At 39.9% G+C, this 27,318-nt stretch overlaps 1 protein-coding gene across 1 annotated transcript in view; it reads right to left on the bottom strand.

Moving 5' to 3' along the window:
- Nucleotides 1–2,632: 2,632 nt before the first annotated feature.
- RGSL1 (regulator of G protein signaling like 1) overlaps nucleotides 2,633–27,318 on the bottom strand; it is a 111,934-nt gene continuing 87,248 nt past the window's right edge. Inside the window, exons 19-24 of the mRNA XM_036757679.1 lie at nucleotides 21,463–21,569; nucleotides 20,509–20,601; nucleotides 13,565–13,622; nucleotides 13,033–13,120; nucleotides 12,584–12,688; nucleotides 2,633–2,821 (exon numbers count right to left, since the gene is read on the bottom strand). Of these exons, the coding sequence (XP_036613574.1) occupies nucleotides 12,674–12,688; nucleotides 13,033–13,120; nucleotides 13,565–13,622; nucleotides 20,509–20,601; nucleotides 21,463–21,569 (361 nt within the window). The 3' untranslated portion in view covers nucleotides 2,633–2,821; nucleotides 12,584–12,673. The remainder of the gene's footprint in view (nucleotides 2,822–12,583; nucleotides 12,689–13,032; nucleotides 13,121–13,564; nucleotides 13,623–20,508; nucleotides 20,602–21,462; nucleotides 21,570–27,318) is intronic.

The raw sequence follows: 27,318 nt of genomic DNA, 5'->3' as shown, positions 1-27,318 counted from the left end.
CCCCTTTCAGAATAGTATTGCTTAACAATTGATAATTAAAGGAAATACTAAATTTCATTTAAACATCAATTTAAATAAAGATGTAAACAGGGAAAATAAAAGATGCAACTTTTTCCCACCCAAGTTCACAGACCCCTGAAATCTATTCATGGACCCCTAAGACCATCTGTCCTACCAAAAAAAACAGAAGAAATACAACCCCTATTTTAGGCAGTACCCATTACTGTCAGGGATTGCCGACAGCTGTGGGTTGCCAACCCAGCTGGTCAGTTGTTTAACAATTAGGAAGGAACTGGGGCACTTTGTCAGCTTTTGAACAAGTGGAGAATATTTCCTCTGGTGGAAGATACCTCCCCCAGGTGTCAAATGGAGTAAAAGTTTCTTAATCTATAGAGCTGAATGAAACACTGAAATAGTGAAGCCCCACCCCCCTCAGCATGGGAAAAGACCTTACCTCTCCTGCAATCCACCCCCACCCTGCACCCCTTCTATATTTTTAGAAACTTCTCTGCTGAGAAAGTAGAGATAAGAAATTATATCAGTAGACAGACACCTGCAAGGTCCTGTTTATCTAGCTTTTACTCCCTTTTTGCTGAATGCTAGTCCCTGGTCTCATGCCTGTCTTTTTGTTCTTTGTTCCCTGTTGCTGGAAAAAGATTCCATGTTTAGAATGTGAGCTCCAATCCCAGTCAATGGGAAGAGGAGCCAGTAGGGAGTGGGGCAACTGTGCGTTAGTGTTTATATAACTTGCTTTGAGCTGTATGCCACACACACCCACACACACACACACACACACGCACACTTGCTGGGGTATGTCCTTTCTCACGGAAAAGTAATAAACTCCTTTTTGCCTTTTCTCAAGAATGGTCTCTGCATATTTTTAATGTGAGTAGTGGTCTCTGACCGACACAGAGTCCACTCCCAAACCTGGAATTGGTGACAGGGAGGAGAAATGAGTGGGATCCTGTTTCCCTGGGTAGGTAAGCTTTTGTATGTCTTGAGACTGGCAGAAATGGGGTTGTCCTTTGTCTCTTTTTATACCTCCGATGCTTAGCACAGGCTAGGGGGACCACCAAAGTATGAGGAAATTCCCAGTTGGGTATAACATCACAAGTGTTGTGATTTTGAATTGTGTCTTTTGTTAGCCAAGGGAAAAATTTCAAGTTTCCCATGGTGGTAGAGATGTCTGTATCTAAAAAAGAGGAATTTTTGCCTCTCTATCTGGTCCAGAGAAATTCATACCTCAAGCACTCCCATTTGGAGCTGCCATAAAGAGCAATATTTGGGGACACCTGCTGGGAAAAATAAGAACTACAAGAGAAAACTAGAAGCCTGTATATTCAATAGGAATTTGGGTAGATCTTTGTAAAATGGCGATTCATCGGAGAGTTTCTATTAATTTTTCAAGGGATCTTTTGGCAGTGTTGTTTCGATTAGTCTTTCAATAAAAATGCTTTCCTATGTACACATCTTCTTTATACATAGTTGTTTTCATGTTATCTCCCATTAGATTGTGAGTTCCTCTAGAGCAGGAACTTTGTATCCTCAGGCATGGTGCCTAGCACATTCTATGTGCCTTTTACTGATTCCATGATTGCAAATTGGGAATTCATGTCAGTGTCATGCATATATCTCCCCCAGTTTCCTGGAGACAAGTGAGAGAGAAAATTCCCCAGGCTGTCTTGCATGAGTGTCTGACATAAGGGTTACATTGGTTAACGTCCATAACCTTTATTATATGATATATGATTTATGATATAGTTTATTCTCAGGAAGGACAAAAAATCTGTCTTGCAAACAAATCCCTTTGTGCCTAGGGTAGAATTTAACCAGTTCCAAGGTGGTGATCCAAAAATTAATGTTTGGAAGAGGGGATGAACATTTTCCCCTGTACCCTATTTCAACAAGGGAGAAAACTCCTTGTGTGAAACTCCCCCGCCATCTCCCTAGCTGATAGGTAACTTTTCTGTAATGTTGAATTTTAGTTTCCTGGGGGCCTGATAATTTAAGTGATTTGCCAATAGGCACACAGGTAGTAAATGGTAGAGATAGGGTTTGAACTCAGTGCTTCCTGGCTCCAAATTTGCCCTCTATCATGCCACTATGCCTAAAAGCCCTATTTCAACTTTGATGTCATTTCTTACATTGTTTCTATTGGGGCAAAATATATTTCAAGTTTTAATTGGGGCTTCCAAGAATGCATCCCAACTCTTCCATGTATCCCCATTGCTTGGTGGCAGCAATTTTCCTGATAGTGGTATCATTATGAGTACTGGCATGGAGGAGATAGCTCTGGGCACCATGGATTTACGCCTATCTTCATAAAAGAAGGTACTGTGTTGGGTAAGTTGATTTATTGGGATTCTGAATGGGTTGGGGAATGGACAATTGCTGTCATTGCGAGTAGGTGTTTTGAATGCCCCAGAGACCCTGGGGTTGTTTATAAGTTTAGAGTTTATATATTGGAGACTATCTAGTATTTTACTTTCTAGTTTATGAGCCTGACCATGAATGGCATTCCTATTTTGTTTTAGGAATCTCCTCCCGTTGGAAGAGAAATGCTATGAGGAGCATTCCAAGTGAGCACTGACAAAAGTTTTTTCTCCTTCCCCTTAAAGACACAAGACCCATCAGCTTTCCATATAAAACTCTTTGTCTTTATTTTTATTTTTCCTAATATTCATGCTAATTTTCTCAGTGGTATGCTAGTGCAGGGAAGGAGGACAGGGAAATTGGAGATCCTGGGTGCCTCTTTCTCCTCTGTCTCCAGAAGGGGATACTTATTTTGAATAAGAAAAGTAATCACTATCATCATTGAAATCTGTGGAGAGAGGAGATTCTTCATGTTACTACAAGGTACTGCGAGAAAATAGCCTTACGGAATAAAAGTCTATTATTCTCTCTTGCTTTTCTGCTTCTTTTTCTTTAGCCCTAAGTACAATTAAAATAAGATTTAAAACCTTGCCTCTATAATGATATTTTTTCAATTCAGAAACTCTGAGATTCTAAGATGACCTACAATCTGGTGCCTCTCCGCCTTTCCAACCTAATTTAGACCAAATTCTTAACCACTCATGTGGGATAGCTTACTTGGATGACTCATTGTCCCCTTAACAGGCACTGGGCTTTCCACCTCTATGTTCTAGCTCATGCTACACTCTGTGTTTGGAATAATTTTTTCTCTTCCCCCATTTCTAGTTATTAACATACCACTTATCCTTCAAGACCTTTCAAGTCCTAAATGCTACTTTACCCATGCAACCTTCCATGATTCCTCTAATCAGACTCTCCTTAGTTTTCACTTAGCACTTTATATTTCTCTGCTATATTTATTTTCTACTTTTTATAAGTTATTTGTGTATGTGTTATGTCCATCTTCCAGATTGTAAACTCTTTCAGGATAGAGTTAGTTTTCTTATTTACCTTTTCTCTCTTCCAATGTCTAACAATATGCCTTGAGCATAATTGAATGCTTAATGTCTGTGGAGTTAAATTGAATAGTCTCAGTCCTCTTAAAGAAAGTTTCATTAAAGATGCAGATCCCAAAGTTGTTCATTTCATGGAAATGGGTCTAGGGAAGAGACACTAGAATGGTGTTGTGCTTTCTGGGATCCAAGGGCCAAATCGGAAACCAAAGTAGTAGTAGAACATATAAATCTTGATTTTGGGACTTCTTAGGGAAAGATGGTAGTGGGGAGCAGGCAGGGGGAATAGGAATTGCAAGAGGTTTCCTGATTTCATTTTTTTTTGGAGGGGGGAAGTCAGGGCAATTGGAGTTAAGTGACTTGCCCACGGTCACATAACTAGTAAGTATGTCAAGTGTCTGAGACCGGATTTGAACTCAGGTCCTTCTGACTCCAGGGCCCATACTCTAGTCACCGTGCCACCTAGCTGCCCTCCTGATTTCATTTCTGTTCAAATTTTTTAGTACTTTGACGGATTTGGGATTTTGAGAGTGTAAGTACCTCTTCCACTAAGGAAATTCACATAACTTCTCCTGTGCAAATCTTTTCCATGAATCTTCTATAGGAGATCCACACAATGGCACTAGATGCCTCCTTTTACTTCTTTTTCACATGTTGGGAATACCAATATAGTACGCAGGATGTCTGTTATCTTTCCTTCTCAATGTATGATCCATCCATCAGTTTTTTTCTAGTTATACATATCCTTAGCGATTTTTTTGAGTGCTACTTCTTACACGTAAGTTAGGGCTGTCCAACCTTAGGTTTTTATTGAAACAATGCACAGTGTATTTTGATTTCTCATTTTAGTGAGAGCTCTGTGGTAGCTAGGCTTTGTTTACTAAAGCATTTATGTAAATTCCTATGCTTGTAGGTGGCCATATAAATAGCACCATGGGCAGCATGCAGGCTGTGAGCTGCATTTTGGACAGCCCTGATGTAAGTCATCATTGGTAATATGCTGCACCTTAATCATGTCTGCCATGTTTCATAACTCATGATGATATAGTTTAGCTAGAAGAAAAAAGATTTTTTTTTGCTGCAGTTAGCAGTTTGGGATTTGTATTTTTTAGATCAAAGATTACAATATAGGGATGTCAGGCTCCTGGCCAGGGATGGAGTATACCAACCATTCCATTAAAAATATCCTTCTGAAGATAAAAAAGGGGGGATGATAGAAGGGAGGGCAGATGGGGGTGGAGGTAATCAAAAACAAACACTTTCAAAAAAGAACAGGGTCAGGGGAGAAAATTGGATAAAGGGGGATAGGTTAGGAAGAAGCAAAATATAGTTAGTCTTTCACAACATGAGTATTGTGGAAGGGTTATACATAATGATACACATGTGGCCTATGTTGAATTGCTTGACTTCTTAGGGAGGGTGGGTGGGAAGGGAAGAGGGGAGAGAATATGGAACTCAAAGTTTTAAAAACAGATGTTCAAAAACAAAAACAAAGTTTTTGCATGCAACTAGAAAATAAGATACACAGGCAATGGGGCATAGAAATTTATCTTGCCCTACAAAAAAGGAAGGGAAAAGGGAATGGGAGGGGAGTGGGGTGACAGAAGGGAGGGCTGACTGGGGAACAGAGCAACCAGAATACATGCCATCTTGGAGTGGGGGGGCGGGTAGAAATGGGGAGAAAATTTGTAATTCAAACTCTTGTGAAAATCAATGCTGAAAACTAAATAAATAAAGAGAATGAAAAAAAATATCCTTCTGATTAGATTTTCAAGACTGCAGACAAATACATCCTTACATGTCCACGTTAGGTAAATATCTACAGAAGGAAGCAATGCTCAAAAGAGCATGCATAACTTCATCAAGACAAGTTGCCTATGCATAACCACCAAGCTGGACTCATAGAGTGTAATTACAATCTAGAAAGAATAGCGGCAGAGACAAATGAAAAATTTATGGGAGGAAAAACTCCAAGAAAAAATGATAACATCCATGGCATCAGATGTTTATGCACATATATATAAAGTAGGAGTAACAAGCAAGATGATCCTAAAAGAAGAAAATTGGATATTATGGCTCTTGCTGCAATTTGGTGGGAGGAAACTCATGACTGGATTACAGCTCTTGGAAGAATATTCTTTATTAAAAGAAACAAGATAGTGTGAGTAGCATTGTATATGAAGAAGATAGACCCATGGAAGAAAAGTGGGAAATGGTAGGGAAACATGGTAAAGACCATTTGGGTGAAGATGAAGAGATGTTGAAATACAAGTGATATCATTATCAGAGTATATTACAGACCACCTGGACACAAATATGAAATAGAGAGGTTTAGGAAAAAGATTTTAAAAAGCTTGCTAAAGGGGCATGATAAAGTAATGATAAAAGACTTCAATTATCTGGACACTTTCTAATAATCTCTTGGCTTGCCTTAATGACAATTTCATCCTTCCAAAAAGGAGGAACCAATAAGTGAAAATTCTATTCAAGATATGGTTGTTGCCAACAAGAAGAAATGATTAATGGAGTAGAAATGATGGGGAGAACTATCCATTCCATCTTTAAATTTGTGATAGAAAAATAGAAGAAGTTCAAACATTGGTTGATGTTTGTTCACACTAGATTTTCAGAGAGCAGATTTCAGAAGCAGCTTAAGTAGGGTTCTATTGACTAAAATTCCATGGAGGAAGACAGTAAAGGGTTATGGAAAAACTCTTAAGAATGAAGTTCTGAAGATTGAGGAATAAAATGGGAATTGTTTAAAGAAACTCTTGTGGATGCATATACAGCTCATATATCAACTTTAGAATTTTTAAAAAATGTACAGAAGATGGAAGTAAGGGCAGGTAACAGAACATGAATATAAATATGTAAAACCCAAAATAAACTGAGATGGGGAAAGCTGAAAAAAGTGAAAGATAATGACAGAAAGGATTATTTTTTAAAAGTCATTCTTAGGAAAACAGGAGACTGGAAGAAGAGATAGGACAGCATCTTGGCATGGAGGAGATAATAGCTAATGGCAGAATAGGCAGAGATGCTTGATTCCATTTTGCTTGTTTTCTATTCCAAGGAGAGCTGTATTTGGATCAGAAAGGACAGAATAAAAATGGCAGATGGGGGTTGATGCCCAAGAAAAACGAGGAGATATGAAACTGCCCTTGATGTATGAAAATGATCTGGGATAAATAAATAACACATCAAGTACTGAAAGAGCTGCCAAACAGGATGGCAAAGCCATTTGCAGTCATCTTTGAAAGGTCTCAGAGAAGCAGAGAGGAACTACTAGACTGGGGAAGGATCAATGCACCAATTTTCAAAAAAAGGAAGAGAATGGAATCTGTGAACTATATATCAATTGAATTTAACTTCAAGTCAAGGAAAGACTTGGGAGTATATTATTAAAGGAATATTTGGTAAACATCTAGAAACTAAGGAAGCAGTGCTCAAAAAAGCAAGCATGACTTCATCAACATGAGTCACACCACAGTAGTTCAGTTCTTTTTTTTTGGCAGGATCACTAGGTTGATACAACAGGAAAATGCTACAGATATAGTTTATATGGATTTATAGATGTTATCAAAGCATTTGCTAAAGCTTCTCATGCAATTTTTGTAGGAAAAATGTAGAGATGTTTAACTAGGTGGGTTGAGAAATGGCTGAATGGCCTGACATGACAGTAATTTATGGTTCAATCCCACTTTGGAAGGTGGTTTTTAGTAGCATTTCCTCAGAATTTGCTCTTAGTTTGTGCTACTTAACAATATGGTCATTTGTTTTTCTAGACAACAAAATTGGGAGGGATAGCTCACACCTCAGGCATCAGAGTCAGGATTCAAAAAGATCTTAAGCCAAATTGAATAAAGTTAACTTAAACATTAATGCTGACATTTGTAAAGTTTTATGCCTGGGTTCAAAAAATCAACTCTGAAAGTATAAGATGGGGCAAGAAAGCATTGGGGGGGTTTAGCGGACTTTGAGCCTAGTGTTGGTAAATAGTATGTTATGGCAGCCAAGAAAATTAATGCAGTGTTAGGCTGACTCGAAAGGTAAAATATTCAGAACTAGGCAGATAGTACCATTGTACTCTGACTTGTCAGAGAACATCTGCAAAATGGCATGTGAAGTATTGGGATCCACCTTTTAGCGAGGACGAAGATAAAACTGTCTAGAAAATGACAACTAGGATGATGGGCCTTGAGTTTATGCCAGATGAAGACAAAATAAAAGAAATGGGGATGTTAAGCCTGGAGAAGACTCAATGGAAACATGAACACTGTCTTCAACACTGAAGGGTTATCAAGTAGAAGATTTGTTCTGATTGGCTTCAGTGAATAGAAATAAGAGAAGTGAGAAAGTGGAAAAGAGGCAGATTTAGGCTTCAGGTCTCCCCTGAGCCGGTTTCTCCCGTGCCCCCCACCCCAGTTGCCCCCCCCCCACGGATCTTCAGGTGAGATTTGCTGGATGACCATTTGTTGGGCTTGTTGTAAGAGGAAGTTCTGGTTCAAATGAGAGGAGTAGGTGACTTCTGAGGTCCCCTCCACCTCTATGGAGTCCATGATTCTGTGACAGTCTCCGCCTCCTAACCTAGGTCACTAAAGAGACCTTCCAGAAGTTTGGTCGAGATAGGAAAGACAATCCAAAATCATTGAAAGCATTGCAGAGTTTCCCAAGTGTGACGGATTCCGATTTCCTTCTACACAATTCTGGAATCAGCTCTACTTCTGGAATCAGGTCCACTAGCAGTGCTGGTCCAAGATAATGGACATATATACATATATATATAGCCACATGTGTAGATTTTTATTAATGGAATAACTTGATGGACTCTTTCTGGTGTGTCATAACCTCAGCAAAATGTAGGCTTTTCACTTTTTTCAGTGTAAATAGGTCAATTCATTTCACATTTCTGGGCATTTTACAAAGAGCTTGATATAATTAGTGTGATGATGTTATCTGAAAATAGCATTTGTTGACATTCACCATTAATAAAAAAACTCCTACTTTGTTCAGATTTTGCATGGAACATTTTTCGTGAAACTGGCAAATACCTGAGTTGGGCATGTGCCGTCCAGTTTGGTATTTCCTTCACAGTTATTGATGAACAAAGTTATCTTCATGTTTCATCCATCATCATACATAATTTTCTTGTAGGCATAAGAGACATCTTGCTTAAAGCGAGGCTTCACAGCTTGTGTTTTACAGTTAAACAATTTTTAAAATAAACTATAGACAAAGAAGGATCATATACTCGTTGATGATGTGTGACTAGAAGATATGTAGGAGCTGTGGAAAATCATCTGCAAGCCTCCTCTTTTTCACTTCTATTTTTTTTAAATCAAGGATACATTTGATGAATGTATAGCTCCTTCTCATAAAGATTTTATAGACTTATACAACATAATTCCCTAAGTTATACAGAATTTTATAGAAGATAAAGGTATATTATTTGAACGTTGTTTTCTTCCTGGTCACCTTTTTTGGTAGCTTTGTAAATTTTTTCATTGTTTTGGAATCTTATCAACTTCTGTGACTTTGGAATCTTGCCATCTTTGTAGCTAACTCTGAATTGATCAAAAACCGTTACTTGTCTGTCTGTTCAAATGTAGTTAAGTGGCAGCAAAGGGATAATGGAGAGTCAACCTTGAAGTTATAGGATTATAAATAATATATCTAGAAGCATAAGTGATCTCAGAGATTGACTAGTGACATTTAGTCTAACCTCATCATCTTACAGATGAGGAAACTGAGGCAAGGGATAATTCACCCAAGGTCACATAGGTAGGAAGCATCAGAGTTGGGATTTGAACCCAGGTCTTCTGACTCCAGGGGTGACTTTTCCACTGAGTTCAAGATATTTAACATAAAATAGCTATGGGACTTTGGCCAAGCCACTCAACCTCTCATGGCCCTAGGCAACTCTCTAACATTTTGGTGTCATTATATTGGCAGATGAGTTGCCAATCTATCAATGGAAGGAATTTCCAAAATGGAAGCCAGCATTTATTAAGTATTACATGCCAGGCAGTGTACTAAGTGTTGGGAATACACAATTCCTGCCCTCAAGGAGCATACTTTGTAATGGGGGAAGACAACTCTCAAAAGGGAGCTGAAAGGAAACGCAGGGGCATGATTTTGGGGCAGGGTTTTAAAGTCTCAAAGTCAGGAGCAAAGCTCAGAGAAGAATGAAAGCTGGCCTGGGCCCCTGTACAAAATGGAGGCTCTGGGAGAAACCCACCAATGAAATTATTTCTTACCCCCAAAAAAGGACCGATTTCATTAAAAAAATTTTTCTTAGTTCTTTAAGTGGCTTCTAATTCTTTTTCTAATGTTCAAGTATCATTTCAGAGTAGGCCATAATTGTACATGTGGCTTCTTTCACTTCTTGGTCAAAAACTGTATTTTCCAAATCCAGGCTCATATTCTCATTGAAATTAATGAGTATATCAAGACACAATGTTGACTTACTTAAGAATATCTTGTCAAGTCTTCGTAGACTTTTCCATGTTATCTTTTGCAATGAATGTTGGTATATAAATTGTGATAATTCTTTATAGCAGCCTCTTTGCTCATGCTCATCATAGGCGATGCCAGACAAGATGATCAAGTGTCTCTGATAATGATGTTTCTTGTCTTTTAGTGTAAGATGAAACCATTTCTATCAACTCCAAGGTAAAGCTGTAGGCTAGCTATCATTACATTTAAGTCTTTAAGGTTCATTTATAGCAAAAATACAAATATGTGTGCAAAGTAATTTCTCCAGGAGGAAGAACAGCAGAAGCTACATGGGACTGAAATGATTGTAAATTTTTGTCCATTTCAAGGGTTACCATGGGCAAAAAAATTATCATCTAGAGGCCTCTTCTTGACAAACCCTTCTGTTTTTAATGAGGTTAGTCCTTGGACAACAAATATATAATTTGTTGTTGGGCCCGTGGTTGAAGTTGAATAGAGCCTTTGAAAACCCAGGGTTTGCCTCTATGTCATGATCTAGAACTAGAGTGGGATTCTTGGGGAGGTCCATGTTCCTTACTCATATCAAAGGTCTCAGGATCCTGGGATTAATTTTGTTAAGCAAAAAAAATCCTTACAAAGATAGAGCTAATGGCAAAAACTATTTTCCTCCTAATATTGAAGATGGGACCCTTCCTACTTCTCTTGCCCTGGGCAGTGGGTAGAGGGGTGGGTGGGTAAGAAACTTAAGCCCTGCCTGTAGGTTTAACCCTAGCTCCAGATCCAGTCAAGGAGAATGTGATGTTCCTAGATGCAAACTTAAATTAGCCTTGCTGATGGCCCTTCCCTGAACTGTTCCTTTTTGTTCATTTTGTTAATCAAACCCCTATTCTATGCCCTAGTCCCAGTAACTTGTTTTAATCGACCTCTTTTTGAAATGTATTGCATGTACTATAATTTCTCTAGAATCAGTGCAGTCTTCTCCTCTAGCTCTTCCAGGAATGAAAACAGAGGTTCTTAACCTTATTTTTAATGTCAAGATCCCCCTTGGCAGTCTGGTAAAGCCTACTTATCCCTTCTCAGAATATCTTTAATGCATAAGATGAAATATAGAGGATCACAAAGGAAATCAAATATCTGAGCTCCAGCCTCCATGTCTAGATCTCTACTACCTGCTGTCTATTCTTTCTAGATGTCCCCTTTTTCCCACTGCATGGCCTTCTCTTAAGCACCCACCCCTACCCCTTTGGGCCCATCTAGTCTGCAGATTCTGGCCATCCTTTACCTGATCCACCCCACCATCCTCAACCAGGTCTACTTTCTATAATGTCCTCCATTCTTATGAAAATGCACAGAGAAATGACTATATTAGGCTGAAAGAAAACACTGGCAAAAAAAAAACAAACAAAAAGATATCAAGTTAGCACTGGAATCTACTTTGGAGATCTTCTGTTCAACCTCCTTTTACAGAGAAGGAAACTCACACCCAAGGTCACACAGATAGGAATTGGCAGAGTCAGGATCTGTACCCAGACTCTATGAGTCTAAATCCAGTGCCCTTTTGAAAAACTGTAACACAATTAATGGCTGCTGCTAATGGAACCCTCTAACTTGCCTTCCCATGTTTCCTTTCTTCCCTCTTATTTTAGATTCCAAGGAGACAATAAGCCACCCTAGTCTCTTATGTGTGAACTCACCTCTTGGAGACTCTGCCCTTCATTTTGGTTGTTTTTCTTAATACTTGTATTTTTGCCTTTTTAACATCAGAATATTTTTTTTTCCAGTATGACACCCTTTCCCTCCTCCACCCCTACCCAATGACTTCTCTCTTAAAACAAAGCAAAATTTTAACTGAATTGAAATGACAAAGTGACCATGTCTGGTAGGATATCCAACATTCCACACCTGTAGTTCCCCACAAGTCTACTGAAAGGAGAAAGAGAAATTTCCTTCTTATTTCTCTGGGGTCAAGAATGATATTAATCTTAGCTCATCTGCCCTTGATTTTACTGAAAAATCATGGGGCAGACAGTGGAACTCTTTGCTTTGAGAGCGTGCCTGACAACTAATAGTAATGAACTAAGTTTTAAATCTAGTCCTTGAGGTAAAAATTTCAAAATCTATCTTGTCACTCTTTCTTAACTGAGACAAATTAATAAAAATAAAAATAGATCTCTGAAGAAGGAGGGATTCTTTGTTGGGGGGCAGGATTAACTTGTCTAGATAGGATTAACATTTATGAATTATAATCTGTTTCAGCGGCATTCATAGTAATAATAATGCCTCATATTTGAATCAACTGTGAAGCGGAAACACTTTGTATTTTTCAAAATACTTTCCCAAATATTATCTCATTTGATACAAGTACTCTGATCCAGATATTATTTCCATTTCACAGATGCAGAAATAGGCTTAGAAAGATTAAGTCATCTTGGCCCAAATCACGTAGTTGTATACATCGGCTGAGCCAAGATTAGAACCCATGCCTCTTGATTCAAGTGGAATACTCTTTTAGAAACAATTACTGAGCATGGAAATGGCCTGCTCTGGTAGTAAGCCCAGGCTCAAACACAGCAGCAAATCTGCTGCCCGTAGTTCTGTGTAGCAACGTCTCTCCTTTTGCACTCAAACTGGCCCATCCCTGCCATTCCCAGGCTGGTGCCCAATGCCCCTTCTTGCTGGTGCCAAAGTATCCCAGTTCTCACCTGTAAAAATTCCGTCAACGTTATGTGCCTCCTGAGCACTCGTCTGACTGTCAGATGCACAATGTGACTAGTGGGTTGACTTTAGAGATGTCAGAGAGTTTTTGTCTGAAGGGAGACAGAAGAACAGTCAGTTAACAGCAGCACCGAGGCACCCAGACTGGAAGCATTCTAGGCTTGGTGACTGTAGTGCTAAACCTCTCCTCCAGGAGGCTCAAGCCCTATCTTGCCCCTCCAGGGAGTAGAGTCCCAAAGGTGTTGGTCTATTTCTCATGTGCTCGGACCAGCTAATATCTATCGAGAGCTTAGAAGCTCCAAGCCTCCTCAGCACACTGCAACAATTCTCAAAGGATGGGAGGGCCCAGCTTCTCCCCCAAACCCAGCCATGTCTTAGGCTTGAGACTCTGGCAGTGCTCAACTGGGTTTCATCCTCTGGGTCAGCAGAGACCGACCTGAAATTCCAAAGGCATCGACAACCCCTTCTTCTTTTCTTCTCTTTCAAGCTTGGAGGTAAAGCTGTCTTCTTCCTTTCCCATTTCTCTGAGCGATGTGTAAAGTGAGAGGATGAGGAGTATTAGGATTATATACATTTGGGGCTCTCCCCCCACAGAAGGCCTCTGGCTCTTGGCCTGGTTTTTCAAAACCTGGTTGGAGTAGTCCTGATGGTTGCTACTCAGTGCTGGTAATCAGGCCAAGGACTGCCACAGAGGGGACCCTTTCCTTCTAAAATCAACCTGTCTCTGGAAGTGGCTCCCTGCTCCCTGGGTATCTTATCTCATTCACAAGGCAGAATGGGGTGGGGGTGTTTGGGGAGTAGACTTTATCTTCTGTTTGCTACATGAAGAATTGGACTTCAGCAGCAAAACTAAGGGCCCTGGGAAACAAGGCCCCTTCCTGGGATAAGAGAAGGCTTCCCAATCCCCAGCCAGGCTCTTCGGAAAAAAGGCAACTCAGAATCAAAAGGGGTCCCCTACTTTTGCCTACCCTGCTGACTGGAAGATGCCTGTCCCTTTTTTCCTCTGGGACATGCTGCTGGATGAAGCTAAAAACAAATATAAAGAGAAATTCCCATCAGAGCACTTGTAGAGGAGGTGGTGATTATTGAGGGTATCCGGGTTGGAAAGGGTCTTTTTGTCGACACAATCAGTCTGGAGGAATAGTCAGTACAGATGTCAGATCCTCCCTGTAAGTTGCAAGGTGAAACTTGGGTGTGAACAGGGGACCACACAGCGGTGACTAGACTCTAGGATCATGGAGGTAGAACAAGGCAGTTGGAAGGTGGTGGCAGAGGACCCAGTTCACCTCACGGATCATTTTCAGTCCAAGGGAGCTTTCCTCAGTACCCAGATGTCATATCATCAAACCAGAACAAAGCTGGGTAAACTGAACTAGGTGTCTCTCCTCCCTGGGTGGCAGCATCTCTTCCCAGTAATGATGGTTTGCTAACAAAGAATGAGATTACTGAGACCTTGGCTGTTCTTGCAACAACATGGCATCATGCAGAGTATTGAACTTGGTGACAGGAACCTTGGGTTCCAGCTCTAGCTTTGCAAATAAGTGACTGTGTGACCTTGGACAAGTCACTTAATCTTAGTCTCCCTCAGTGCAAAATGGATTAGCTGATCCCTAAAAACCCTTCTGCTCTAAAACTCAGATTCTTCTGTCAAGTCTGAACTTTGCCTGTATCTTCCTCTCTAGAGTCAAATGTCTTCCATTGGAACCCCAAAGAATTAGCTCTTTTCCAGAAAGTACTTTGAATTGGGAGAGGGAAGGCTTAAGCAGGGGCATCTTGTTGACCAAAGTGAGGAGCAGGAATAAGATAGCTTGGAATCTTTCAGGCTTCTTTCTTCCCATCGGGTATTACTTCCTCAGATTAGTCTTGACTAAGGTTTATCTTAGTTCATTCTTCTCTTCTCTCCCCATCCAATGTCAGATTTATTAAATGAATACTGCTAGTAATAACTCACTTTGAGATTTGTAAAGTGCTTTTCTCACAACAACCTTGTATATCAGGTAGCACAAATACTGTACTATTATCTCAATTTTACAGATTGTTGTTCAATAATTTTCTCAGTTATGTCTGACTCTCCATGACCCCATTTGGGGTTTTCTTGGCAAAGATACTAGAGTGGTTTGCCATTTCCTCCTCTATAATTTCACAGATGAGGAAATTGAGGCAACAGGATAAAGTGACTTGCCCAGGGTACCACAGCCAGTATGTGTCTGAGGCTATATTTGAACTTAGGAGATAAGTCTTCCTGACTCCAGACTTGGGACTCTATCCATTGCACATTCATTTATCTAATATTTGCTGACCATCCCCAGAGGCTTTGACTGACTCTACAAGATGCAGCATTATATTCAACTATAGATAATGACCAGTCCATTTGGGTCCAACCCATCCAGGAATCATCACTAGGCTTATCACCAGTGGGCCACCCACCAGGTGATGGATTATTTGGTCATCACGACATTGGCATCATAGATGGCAGTGGTGGACCTAGAGGCAGGAAAACCGGGGTTCTAATCTTGCCCCAACTGTGTCATACTTTTGCAAGTCATTTAGCCTTGCTTGGCCTCAGTGTCCTCACGAATCTAATGAAGACAATAGCACTTGCATCTCATATTTTTGTTGTGAGAATCAAAATAAGGTCATCTGCATTAAGCAATATTCAAAACTTAAGGAGCTATAGAAACATCAACTAAACCTATGAAACAAAGACATATCCTCACAAAACAGTGAGAAGTTGGGAAAGGAAAAATGAGACTGTAGAAAGGTTGGCATGATAGCAAATTAACTCAGATTATCCCAAGAGCACGTGGCAATAGAGATCCAATGAGGAACTTCAAAGGAGAACTCAAAAAAAAAGTTCATCAAAGGTTGTACAATTAGTCACATATCAGGATATCAGATGGAGAGCTGTCCTGCTCCACTGGTGCCTTTGTAATGTTAGGAGAAAATAGTAAGGCCTTTAGCAGACTGGAAGAAGGGATATTGTCTGGGAAACAGGGGAGGAAGTGGGCAAGAATCATAATAGATGGCAGGCATGGATGGATGGGTTGCACTCTGTGCTTGTAGAGGGAGTTCCCAAATTGATGGGATCAATTAATTTGCCTATTTGAGAATCCCAAGGGTATTTAAGGATAAAACTGGAAGGAAGATAAAATGAATGAAAATGGAACAAAAACTTCAGTCTTCCCATGAGAAACAATTTTCTCCATCTGTGGCAGTACATAAACAGAGGAGGGGCTCATTGAAGGTGATGCAATTTTAAGAGCATTGAGGATTATATTTTGTGATATCTGAAAGACAAGCTAACAATCGAGAGAGGGAAATTCAAATATTATTCCTATTTAAAAATGGTGACCACAAGTACATCAGTTACCACCAAAACCTATACCTACTTTCTCATCTCTACAAAATCTGTGAGAATGATTTATACATGTTTCAAGATTATTCTTGATAAAAAAAGATAAGATGGGAAGAGGTGTAATAACTTAAGTCAAGATATCACCCATGATGCATTTGGTCCTCTTCAAAAACAAAGAATGAACAATAACAACAATAGGAGACCATAACCTTAGAGTCACTCAACTGCCCGAAAGATGCAGAGGACATAAGATCCCACTGGACTTATTATGGGATGATTTTTTAAAAGCATTTGATTAGTAGAGCAAATGGAGCTTAAAAGCCTCTCCTCCAATGATGTGTGTCTCCCACAAATAAGTAGATATTATATAAGATTTTTATGGTAGATGTAATAATGGAGATGATTGTTCAACAATCCCTTAATTATTACTATCAAGGTGTAAAATAGGGAGAGAAGACTTACCAATGTTTGCCATTGTTATGGAGAACATTCATCATGGACTTCCTATGGAAGAGAGATTCCCTACAGACAGTGGGGTTCTCCAGATCCTCCAGTTTGTGAGTATCAGTGTGCTAATTGTATTCAACCCTGGAACATTTCAGAGTCTTTTAAATGAGATTCATGTAAATGCCAAAGGATTTGGCTTAACCCTCTGCACAGGAAACAGAAAGTAGATGAAGAATCCCCCATGGTCCAAATTATAATATGTAATTAGATAGATAGCCCATTGAACAAATTCAGCAGTATAACATGTCTAGGGCAGAAACTATACATGGATAATAAATTAGGCCCAGAATTAAATGGAAGGAAGAGAGCAAGTGTGATTGCATTTGGGAAATTCTGTAGTGTTTTCAAAGATGCCAAGCTTCTCCCTGAAACAAAAACTTACCTTTTATCACAAATATTTTCCCAGTAATGGTATTTAGGTGACAAAGCATAGAACACTATAGTCTCTGAAGAATCAATATTTCAGATCGCCCAAAGGGCTTTGGAGTGGTGCTATAGTCTTCAGCACATTACCTATCTATGATAGTCCCACCCAAGGTAGGCTTGGCAGTTCCCTGAAGGAGAGTCCATATGATCCTGCATTTGTGTAGGGAGATATGACTCCTGAATGAGAGAGAAAGCAAAAAGAAAGGGACTGGGGGGAGGAGGAGAGGTAAGATAGGAAGAGAGAGTGAGAGAGGGTGAGGCACAGACTGTGAGTAGCAAAACAGGAGACTCCCCCCCAAGATCTGTAGGCATACAAGAAAAAACTGAAGCCCCAACACATCCTTCAATTCCTAGGGCATGGAACACTAGAGACGGCTAAGAGGAGACTCATAGGGTAAGACGATTGTCTCCCTGGCTGAGCCGAGATTTAATCTTACTTCTGGGTCAAAGATTCTCCTGACTCATGTATTCTAGCACGTAACCTGTATGTCTTCCCTAATTTGTTTTAGCAGCTTGTTTTGACTTCAAATATATGCAAAAACCAGCATCGAAGATATTATCAAAGAGATGGAAAGGAGGTGAATCAATCATGTAGAAAGAACAAGGGGAAAAGGTGATTAACACCCACATAATGTCAGGAGACCTAGGCTAAGGCCCCCAGCACACTGAGCAAAATTGCCTGAGAAAAATGTATGGGAGGATATGATCAAGAGTCACAGAGGATGAGTGTGTGTGTGTGTGTGTGTGTGTGTGTGTATGAGGTGTGACCTTGCACTGTTGGAAGGATATCACAGATCTGTTGAAGCAAGAAAGACCAAGTCACTGTCTTCTTGGAAATAACAAGTTTAGGCAAGAAAGATCAGCAAATAAAAAAGCAAAAGCTGTATCAATTTAAGTAACAGAGATCAATATATGTTCATACTAGGAAAATTCTAGCTAGATTATTAAAGAGAGGGGAAAGACATAGATTATCAGTACAGACAGAAGAGTTCTAGACATTAATTAGGTGTTTACCATGGCCAAAATAATGGAAATGGAAGACATTCTTGTGGGCGGCATTCACAACAATCAAGGATCAGGTGAAAGTGGCAAGACTAGTGCAGAAGGTATACCTAAAGATGTTTAAGCACGGGTTATATGACTACTTCCTGAGGAGGCTGTAGTGGGAATTCCTATTTCTGTTATGTGTTAGGCTAATGAGTTCTGAGTTCCCTTCCAACTTGGAGATTCTGTGATGCTAAGGTCGTTATGGTGGATGATGTCCATTCCATCCAGTCAATTGGCCTGTCCCAGGTAAAGGTTAAGGGGCAGGTCACCAGCAGCAAGTGGCAGCTCTTCATCTCTTGAGGAGTTGAGGCAAGCAAAATGTCAATAGGTCAATCTGGGGTCCAAACAGAAAGGTGAAGGGAAGGAAGAGAGCAAAAACATGAATCAGGAAGTTCAGACCAGGTAGAATGCACAAGAGTGGTAAGGGATATGGGCTAAGAGGAGAATGAAGCATTAGGATGAACTTAAGGGTCAGAAAAGCAAAGATAGGAACTCTAGGCTATCAACTTAATTGACAATTCACTATTCTCAGCTTATTTTCTAGCATGGCTTCCTTTTATGGTGGGCTGGCATATAATTAAAGAGGCAGAGCTTTGGGTTGTCAATACACAAACTCTTTCTTCTAGGATTCCTTCTTTGGTCTGGGGTTTGGTGGGTTTCTGATGGTAGAAACTTTCACTACCACGGGTTGGTACAAGGTCTTGGTTCATTTGCTCTGATGATCTCCCAATCAGCAAGTTACCATAGATAGCTCTACCAGTATTAAGACTCCAAGGATGCTATCATGGGAAACTCCTTTTCACATCTACTCACTTGAATGATGGTGTATGAGGTGGTATATGAGGGACTGGTAGATGAAGGCTGAGATCTAAGAATTCTTGACATAACAAGGACTGGGGAGCAAGTAGCTGCAGTTGAAAGGCCATGGGATTTACTATCTGGGTGAGCTGGAAGAAGCCAGTGTTATAATTCCTTTATTCCCTAGATGGATGTCTAGAGTGGAAATTCCAGGTGGGAAAAAAATCACACTTGATCCTGCAGCTTCCCTGGGAGCTCAACTGCAAGAGGTCTTAACTGTTTGAACCATAAATTGGAGATCTCCCAATAGCTTCCCAAAGTCATTATCTATCCTACAGGGGATGCAAACCAGAGTGTAGATGTGGGGAAAACCCAAGGGTAAAAAAAAACTTGCTAATTTTTATAGAAGAGAGTATTATTATTATGTATGAGTGGACTTCATAACTTGAAAGTCGGAAGCAATGTGAGCTCCTCAGTTAATAAATGTGATTGGTCTATGAGTGAATAGAGACTATAGATTCAGAAGATCCCCTCAAGAAATGGGTAGACTGTTTTGGCAACCTTAGGTGGATGGGAGTGATTCAGAGCAGAAGATGGGGCATTTTTAAGAGCATATCTACTCCACCAAGATGGGACCTTGTCCCAGGGATGAAGGCAAGTCCATGGAAAGGCACAAGTCTCACATTCTATATGTCACAGTTAATGTCATTCTGGACACATAGCTGCCATAATTCACAGCTGGCCCATCATGGATTAATTATAGTACTTCTGCCTGTGCCAACCTAGAGTGTACAGATAGGCAGAAACATAAGCACAAGAATCCAATGTATAGGAAGCCTCTTTCTAATGCCAAGGGAAAGACTTATTCCAGGGTTCTTGGTTATGCTTGGACATAGAAATATCAGTGCTGATGGAGTTGGATGATTATGTCTATCTAGGACCATATCTTGAGAATTTCTTGGTTCTCAGGAACCCTTTCAGGTGAGGCCTCTTGGCTGCTTCCCTGCATTAAGGTTTCTTGGACCATGCATCAGTTCACTGGCTCTCACAGCTGGGGAGGTGTGACATCTTAAAATTGAACCAGCCAAAGAATGCCATCCACTGGATCTAATGATGACACATCTTGCCAGGGGTGTTTGAGGTACCTTATGTTGGCTCAATGGCTGACTGGGTACTGGGTCTCAGGTGATGATGTCAGCCCTTGAAGACTGACTTTAAGGTCAGAAAGTTCATCTCCAGACACTTGTGGACTGTGGCCCTTTCTGCTCTTTAAAGAGACAGAGCTGTTGAATGGCAAGAGGCTAGAGAAAAGAACTGACAGTGGAGAAAAAGAGAAAGGGGCTGATGCTACAAACCACATGGAAAGGGAGGGCTGCATTTAGAAAATGACCGAACGTACAAAGTTCTGGATAGGGAAAATCCTGAGACAACAGGATGTGGAGAAGGGGGAAGGGTAGCTGGAGGCATAGGGGTTTGAAAGCAAGAGGAAAAGGCTAGTATGTGTAGGGTGCACAAATAAGAATAAGGTTAAGAAGGTGGGAGAGGGATACAGAGAAAGCAGGCTGGGACCAGAGTCCAGTGTAAGGAGGAAGGTCAGAACTTTTCCTTCTATCAAGTCAAAATTTGCCTCTGTGCAGCTTCTCTCCATTTCTTCCAGTTCTGCTCTCTGGGGCCAGACAGGACAAATCTGATCTGTCTTCTGTATGACAGCCCATCTGCTCTCGTTTCAGGGCTATAGTAGCTCATCTGGTTACATGAACTTGACATCAATAGACTTACATAACATAGCTGGACTCTCTGCACCTTCCCGGGGCTGAGGCAGCAGCCACTCAACTCCCTTGAACAGAGAAAATCTCAGGATGACATGGTCCCCTACACATAGAGAAATGAGGGAGGGAAACAAAAACAAAACAAAACAAAAAACCAAGCATTAATCTCACTCCACTCCTCACAACTTTCTTTTTTAAAAAAATGGTTTAGACCTGTGATTTCATTGAAGCAGGGAAACTTTCTTTTTAGGAAGTTCCCTTTATCAATGTGATTGAGCAATCATTCTGTATCCAAAGTTGCCTGGGGACACTGAGAGGTTAAATGACTTCCCTGCCACATAACTAGTATGTCAGAGTTGGGATTTGAACTCAGGTCATTCTGCTCTTAAAAAAACAAAGGACAACCTTTCCCATTTCCTAGATGAATTGACTTCAGCTAATTGTTAAGAGGGAAGTATCTGATTAAGATAGCTTATTCTGAAGTAGGAATGATGGATAGCCAAGTGAATGCTAACCTTTTCAGGGGTATCTGCAGTTTTTTAAATGCCATAAACTTTTAGTTGCATATTTAAATGGCAAAATGACAATTTTAGATAAATTATTAGTAATATATACTGCCATGAATATTTCCTAAACATTAGAAAAAACTGATTCACTAACACAAAGAAATGAATCGCCAATAGAAGCACTTTATCTGAGGGCCTTTTTTTTTTTGACAAAGCACTCCTAAATTAGAAAGGACCACTTCATCTACTTACATCATATAACACAGAGATGTAGTGGTGACTAAGTCTGATACCTTGCCTCTAAGGGCTATGTGAGAAAAGAAAAAGTCAAATATCTCCCAGAACTTCCTTTCCTTTCCACTAAACCATCTCAATTGGTCCACAGTTTCTTCTGTTGCAGATCCTGTGCTGAATACTGTTGAAGGATGAGGAACAGGAACCATGGCCCACTTACTTACCCCCACTCCACTGAGGCTGTTTAGGAGATTGGGTAACAACAGGGGAAGTTTCCTTGCTTTTCATCCCTGATTGAATGTAATCATGCTTTGCTTTCCAGTTACAGTACCTGTGGGAAGAATTGCTTCTGGTTACAGAATGGAAATAATCAGCCAGGAGTGCTCACAGAAAAAAAGGGTGGTAAGCAGCTAAGTAAAAGTTGTGGGTTCACCTGAAGGGAATTTTTGGTTTAGGATCTCTGTACAGCCCCAAGGACCACCAAAGGACCTGTATAAAGCAAACTGAGAGCTGCAGTGAACCAATGTATGCTTGAGCAATGTATGTTCCTCAAAAGGCTTATGATCCTAGGGAAAGTTCCAGGTGAATTTCTGTTTTGCTCTGATCAATTGAAGCAGAGTTAAAGCAATGAGACAGATAAGAGCTGAAGTTTAGTGGGTGGATGTGTTAAATTTCTTTGTATCTCACTTCAGATTATGTAATTTCTTAAAAATTAAGTCAACAATTTTTTTGTTAATTACTTTGTCGCTAATGTGACTATCAATTTTTTTGAATGAATCATGATTGTGTAGAGAGATCATAGTCATAGTTATACAACAATAATGGGAGATTGTAATGTTTCTCTATCGGAGTCAGAGAAATCGAAGACTAAGAAAAATACCAAAGGAAAAACAGAATTGAACAAAAGGTTAGAGAAATTTAGAGGTAAAAGGCTTATGATACCTTCTGAATGGAATCACTAAAGAATATACATATTGTTTGTCCCTACATGGTAAATATGACTTGTCACCACAATTGAAGATTGACCATGTATTGAGGAGTAAAGAAATTAGAAATAAACATAAAAAAGGTAGAATTTTTAAAAGCATATCCTTTACAGAGTATACTCAATAAATATAGAAACCAGTTCAGGGAACACAAACAAAAGACAGACCTAAATGGAAACTTAATAATTCAATCCTAACTAATGCTTGTGTCAAAGAACAAATCATAGAAAAAAGAATAGAATTTAGGTGTAAATAACCAGTCTCCATGGAACTAGCCTTGTAATCTCTAGCCAAGCATTTCCCAAACTAATTTGACACAAAATATTGTGGGGCTTAAAACATACTGATGGAATCTATAAGTGTAGATCTGGAAATATGGAATATTCCTGGGATTAAAAAGGCCTATATTCAAAGTCATACCTTTGATAATTGACAGCTGCGTGATAACGGGCAAGTCATTTAACCTCAAATTGTCCCAGTTAATTCTATTCAACTAAGTTATAGAGAAGTTACTAAGGAAGAATTCCTGACGTATAGTCATTCCTACACTGATAAGACCATAGGTCTAGAACTGATCTGTATCCCCAAATTTGTCTCCTATGCCTCAGACTAGGTTAAGTTTTGAAAGCTGGTCTTTTTTTCCAGCTTATTCTCTAGATACCTATATATCCCCTAAGTTTCTTCTTTTTCTCCCTTCCCAGCTCACTTCAATTTATTTTGGATCTCCAATATGTCTGCTATACCATTGCTCTTTTTATCATTCATTAATAGTAAATTAATTTTCAAGTGAGCATTCATAGACAAAAGAAACTTCTTTGATTTCTCTTTTGTACCTATAAAAAAAGCTAAAAATGGAACTAGATTTAGTATCTCCAAAGCATTATACTGTTTCAAATTTGCAAAGAGCTAAATGTAGACTTGATGTCAGCAAAGACCAAACAAAACCCTTCCTAACCATCAAAGTTGTCCCAAAATAGAATGGACTTCCTGGAGAGCTAATGACTCTCCCTTCATTGGAGGGTTTCAAATAAAGACTCAACAATTGCTTGTCTGAGAATGTTAGATTGGGAATTCCTCTGTGTATGGATTATATTATGTGGCAACTGAGATCTCTTTCACTTGGAAAATTCTGTGTTTCTGAGTTTGGGTCTTAAACTCAGAAGACCAAGAGTTTAAATACTAGCTCTTTCTCTTAGAAGCTGTGTAACCCTAGGTCAGTTTCCTCACCTATAAAGCTGGTATCCTAGTACTTTGGCGCTATACTTCTCAGGGTTGTGATAAAGAAAGCAATTTGTCAATGCTGCAGTGTAGCAGAAATGCCACAAAGATACTGGGGAGGTCTGAACAGTACAAGACAAGGGAGAAAATGAAAAGTAAGTATGCACAACTACTGTTCCTATCACGTGTAGCCACTAACCTTTCCCCCTAAAGCTATGGCAAGCAGAGGAAATTTTGTAAAGGATTATATTTTTCTATTCTATTTCTATTGTGCACTTTTTGAGGAGACAAACACTTGGCAAGCTCAAATATGTTAATAACAATAAAAGCATATATGTGTGTGTGCATGTATATATGTATATATTCAAAGAACTATCCCATTTGTTTTTCAAAGGAAAACAAAGACTTTCAGTTAAGATTACAATAGGAAAGGACGTTGAAAAGCCCAGCTCTCTCGCATAAGCCCTAATTCATATCCAAATAGGACCTAAGAAAGATAAGTGATAAAATTGATAAGGATGAGAAATAAGCTTCTCCATCTAGGCCCAAATTACACAAAAATATGGCAAGACACTAATAGGAATAGATAGAGGGGCCTCACCAAGGAAGCCAGTGATGGTGGAAAGAGGGGTTGTACCAGGAAAGCCAAACTCAAGTCCTAATCAGAAGCTGGCAAAGCTAGAGAAAGGAGAGGCATCAGGTCTCAACTCTGGGCTGTCAGAACAGAATAAGGGACAGAATAAGTCCCCATAGATCACTGTGCAGAAAGACTTGGCAATTTTAGGAGCCCTGGGAGCAGTAGCAGAACAGACCCAATCCAGCACCTGGTCACTATCCCCTGGGAGGCTGTATAGGAGGTGCAACGAGATCATCATCTCTAGAATCCAAATGGGGCCTGGAAAGGCCACAGCAAATGATGGAACCAACTGCCAAATAAGAATTGAGAAGGAGAATACAGCTGAGGCCTGTCTTGATAGGATTTAGTAAAGGCAAATTGAGGTACAGAGTTCTGAGCTTTATCAGTTTATTAGCAGGGCATGAACCTTTTAACAAAGTGGGTCAAGTGGATACCTCAGTTAGGCCAGTGACCCAGAGGAGAAAGCACACCTCCTTTTTATAAACATAAAACAAAGAACAGAAATGGGTTAGTGGGGAAAACAATGTGAAAGGTTATAGAGCTGACAGCATCGTGGGGGTGAGGACGACATGACTGGTTACATCAAAGAAAATGGGCTAGCACCCACATGGGGCTAGCAACCACCTGTCTCTCTCATTGAGGAATGTTTGTTTGATTTAAGAGACCTATCGGCACCCTGAGGATGTTGTTAGTAGATCAGGGATAGCAGAATGCCTAGCTTCTAAGAGGGAGATAAGACCCTCTTTAGTTGTACGGGGACATGGAAGGGTGTACGATATATCACGAGGAAATGTACTAGGTCAACAAACTTCCTGGAATTTTCACAGGAACTACAGGAATGGTGGATAACAGTTTTTGTTTTTAATTATAACTTTAAACTAACTCAGAGGAGAAGGCTGAACTTTTAAACTTAGCTTATAGAGACAAAGAAATGTAGTTTGAAATCATTCAAAATGGGACAGTAAAACAGAAATGACTCAATTACAGAATATAATTGATTATAAAATGATACAGAATCAATTAAATTTCCTCAGTTTCCCCCTTTTATCAATGGGAGACAGGACTTCCATGGATCACCTATCTATAAAATAATTCTACATGATTTTTAACATAGGCATCATTAACAGACACTACCATGGGTTTCCCTTTTGATGAAAGCCTGGGACATGCTATGCTACAGATACTGAGGCAAAGCTTAGAAAGAATAACAAGCCCAAGGACCCATTTATCAATGGTGGCTAACAGGCCATTTGCCAGGAGCCAAGTAAACCAAAAAGAGGAATTCCACCAATTACCATCACCATTATTTGTTACATGAGATTTGACAATTTCTCCTATCTTATTGATATAGGAGCAGCATGACTGATTAATAACAGCACGGTCTTCTCCCTGCAAAGCAGTGAGAATGTGTAATACCAGATGGTTTTGTATGACTACCTCTGCTAGGGAATTGATTTCATCTGGAGAGAGAGGACGGTACTACCAGTGCCAGTAGTGGTTGAGGTTGTTTCTTGGACTAGTTTCTCAACCTTGTCAGAAAGGTTTCTAATTGAATGTATTACTCTAGTCATCCTGTAAGAAGCAAATATAGACCAAAAAACCCCTTTGAATATGACTAAATTCTGCTGCATAATTAGGATGTTCTCCCATACCTACTTCCCTTTTGTAATGTGCGTGCCACAATGCTCCCAAGTTTCTGGTGGTTTCTTTCTCTATTGAGCCTATGGAATAGTTAAAAACCAAGACTGGTGAGGCCAGGTGGGTGATTCTGCATGTTCTGTACCATCCTGGGGGAATAGAAGAAAAAGCTAGACCAGAGCAAATTTTTAAAATGGGGTTATTAATCCCCATGGAAACTCTGAGATTACTTCTGATTTGCCTTCAAAGGCTGTCTTTTTACTGAAGGGTTATTAAAAAAAAGTTCTCTAGGCTGGGGGTCATCTTTGCTTTTAAGGTAGGGTAGGTTTTAGCACAAATTAATGAATGGGTTTTATTATACTTAGGGAATAGTAAGATTATAGTCTATCTTATCTCCTACATCAGTATCTATTGTATGGGTCTTATACTTCGTAATGCAAAGAGGGAAAGTTGGTAATCTCAGTTTGATGGGGGATAATGGTGTCCTGGTATTAACACTGGTAGTGGCCTGATGGCTTAAGGCTATATGAAATTTTGCTTGTGTCTGGGGATAATTAAGAGATTTAACTGTAATCTACACTGGACAATCCCAAACACTTATATTCCAATTGTTAATGCTAACTTTGTAGCTGGCAAAGTCAAAAGGTGCAAATGTCTCTACAAAAGATGATGTAAAATTATTATTCTCTTTTATTATAAACTGTGGCATGACGTCATTAAGTTGGACAGGAACAACTATCCATGGGTCAGGATTGTATTTGTGGACATGGTGACAAAGTCCGCAACCATGGGGCCCAATAGTTCTAGTATGTTACAGACCATGCCACACTGACTGTGGGCGTCAGTAATAGCACTTATTTGTTACCCATTTTTCATGAGAAGAGCGAACTGGAGAGGAGAAGGCTATAGGTAACATTGCTGAAATCACAACTAGGCAACAGGGGGGAACTTTGATAAGTGTAAAAGATAAAAATACAATATGGTCTCCTGGGCGTAGATTGCAGAGTGAGAAGTCCAATGGCCTAGTCTGTAGTGCTGCTTCTGTGTTGTGAAGTACCTGCAATCGGGTCTGTAATTCCTACATGTAGTAAGCAATGGAAATATCTCCTCCCAATAAGGAGATCTGCACTGCGGAAAAAGGTTTTGCTTGGATAGGGGTGTGTCCAAGAAGTAATTCCAAAAGGAGATATATGTAATTCCTCTCTTGGTGGGCTGGACAGATAGAACAATGCTGGGGAGAACATCAGGCCATTTTAGATGAGTCTCAGTACACAATTTACCAATCATGATTTTAAGTTCCTTATTCATATGCTCAACTTGACCTAAACTTTGGGGATGGTAAGATGTGTGGATTTGGGGGGGGTCACTCCTAGACAAGAATAGATTGGGACAGGATAGAATCAGTAAAGCAAGTGCCCTTGTCAGAGTCAATGTGTGCCAGCAGCCTGAAGTGAGGAATGATTTCTTTCAGAAGCATTTTTGCAACAAATCCAGCGGTGGCAGAAGAGCCTGGAAAGGCTTCTACCCATTGGATGAACTGGTCAACAAAGACAAGACAAATCTGAGAATGGCCAGCCTCAGGCGTACAAAAGAAGTCAATC

Source organism: Trichosurus vulpecula, chromosome 4 (assembly GCF_011100635.1).
Source record: "Trichosurus vulpecula isolate mTriVul1 chromosome 4, mTriVul1.pri, whole genome shotgun sequence".
NCBI lineage: Eukaryota > Metazoa > Chordata > Mammalia > Diprotodontia > Phalangeridae > Trichosurus > Trichosurus vulpecula.
The sequence above is the reverse complement of the archived record's forward strand: the minus strand, read 5'-3'. Positions and strand labels throughout refer to the sequence as shown.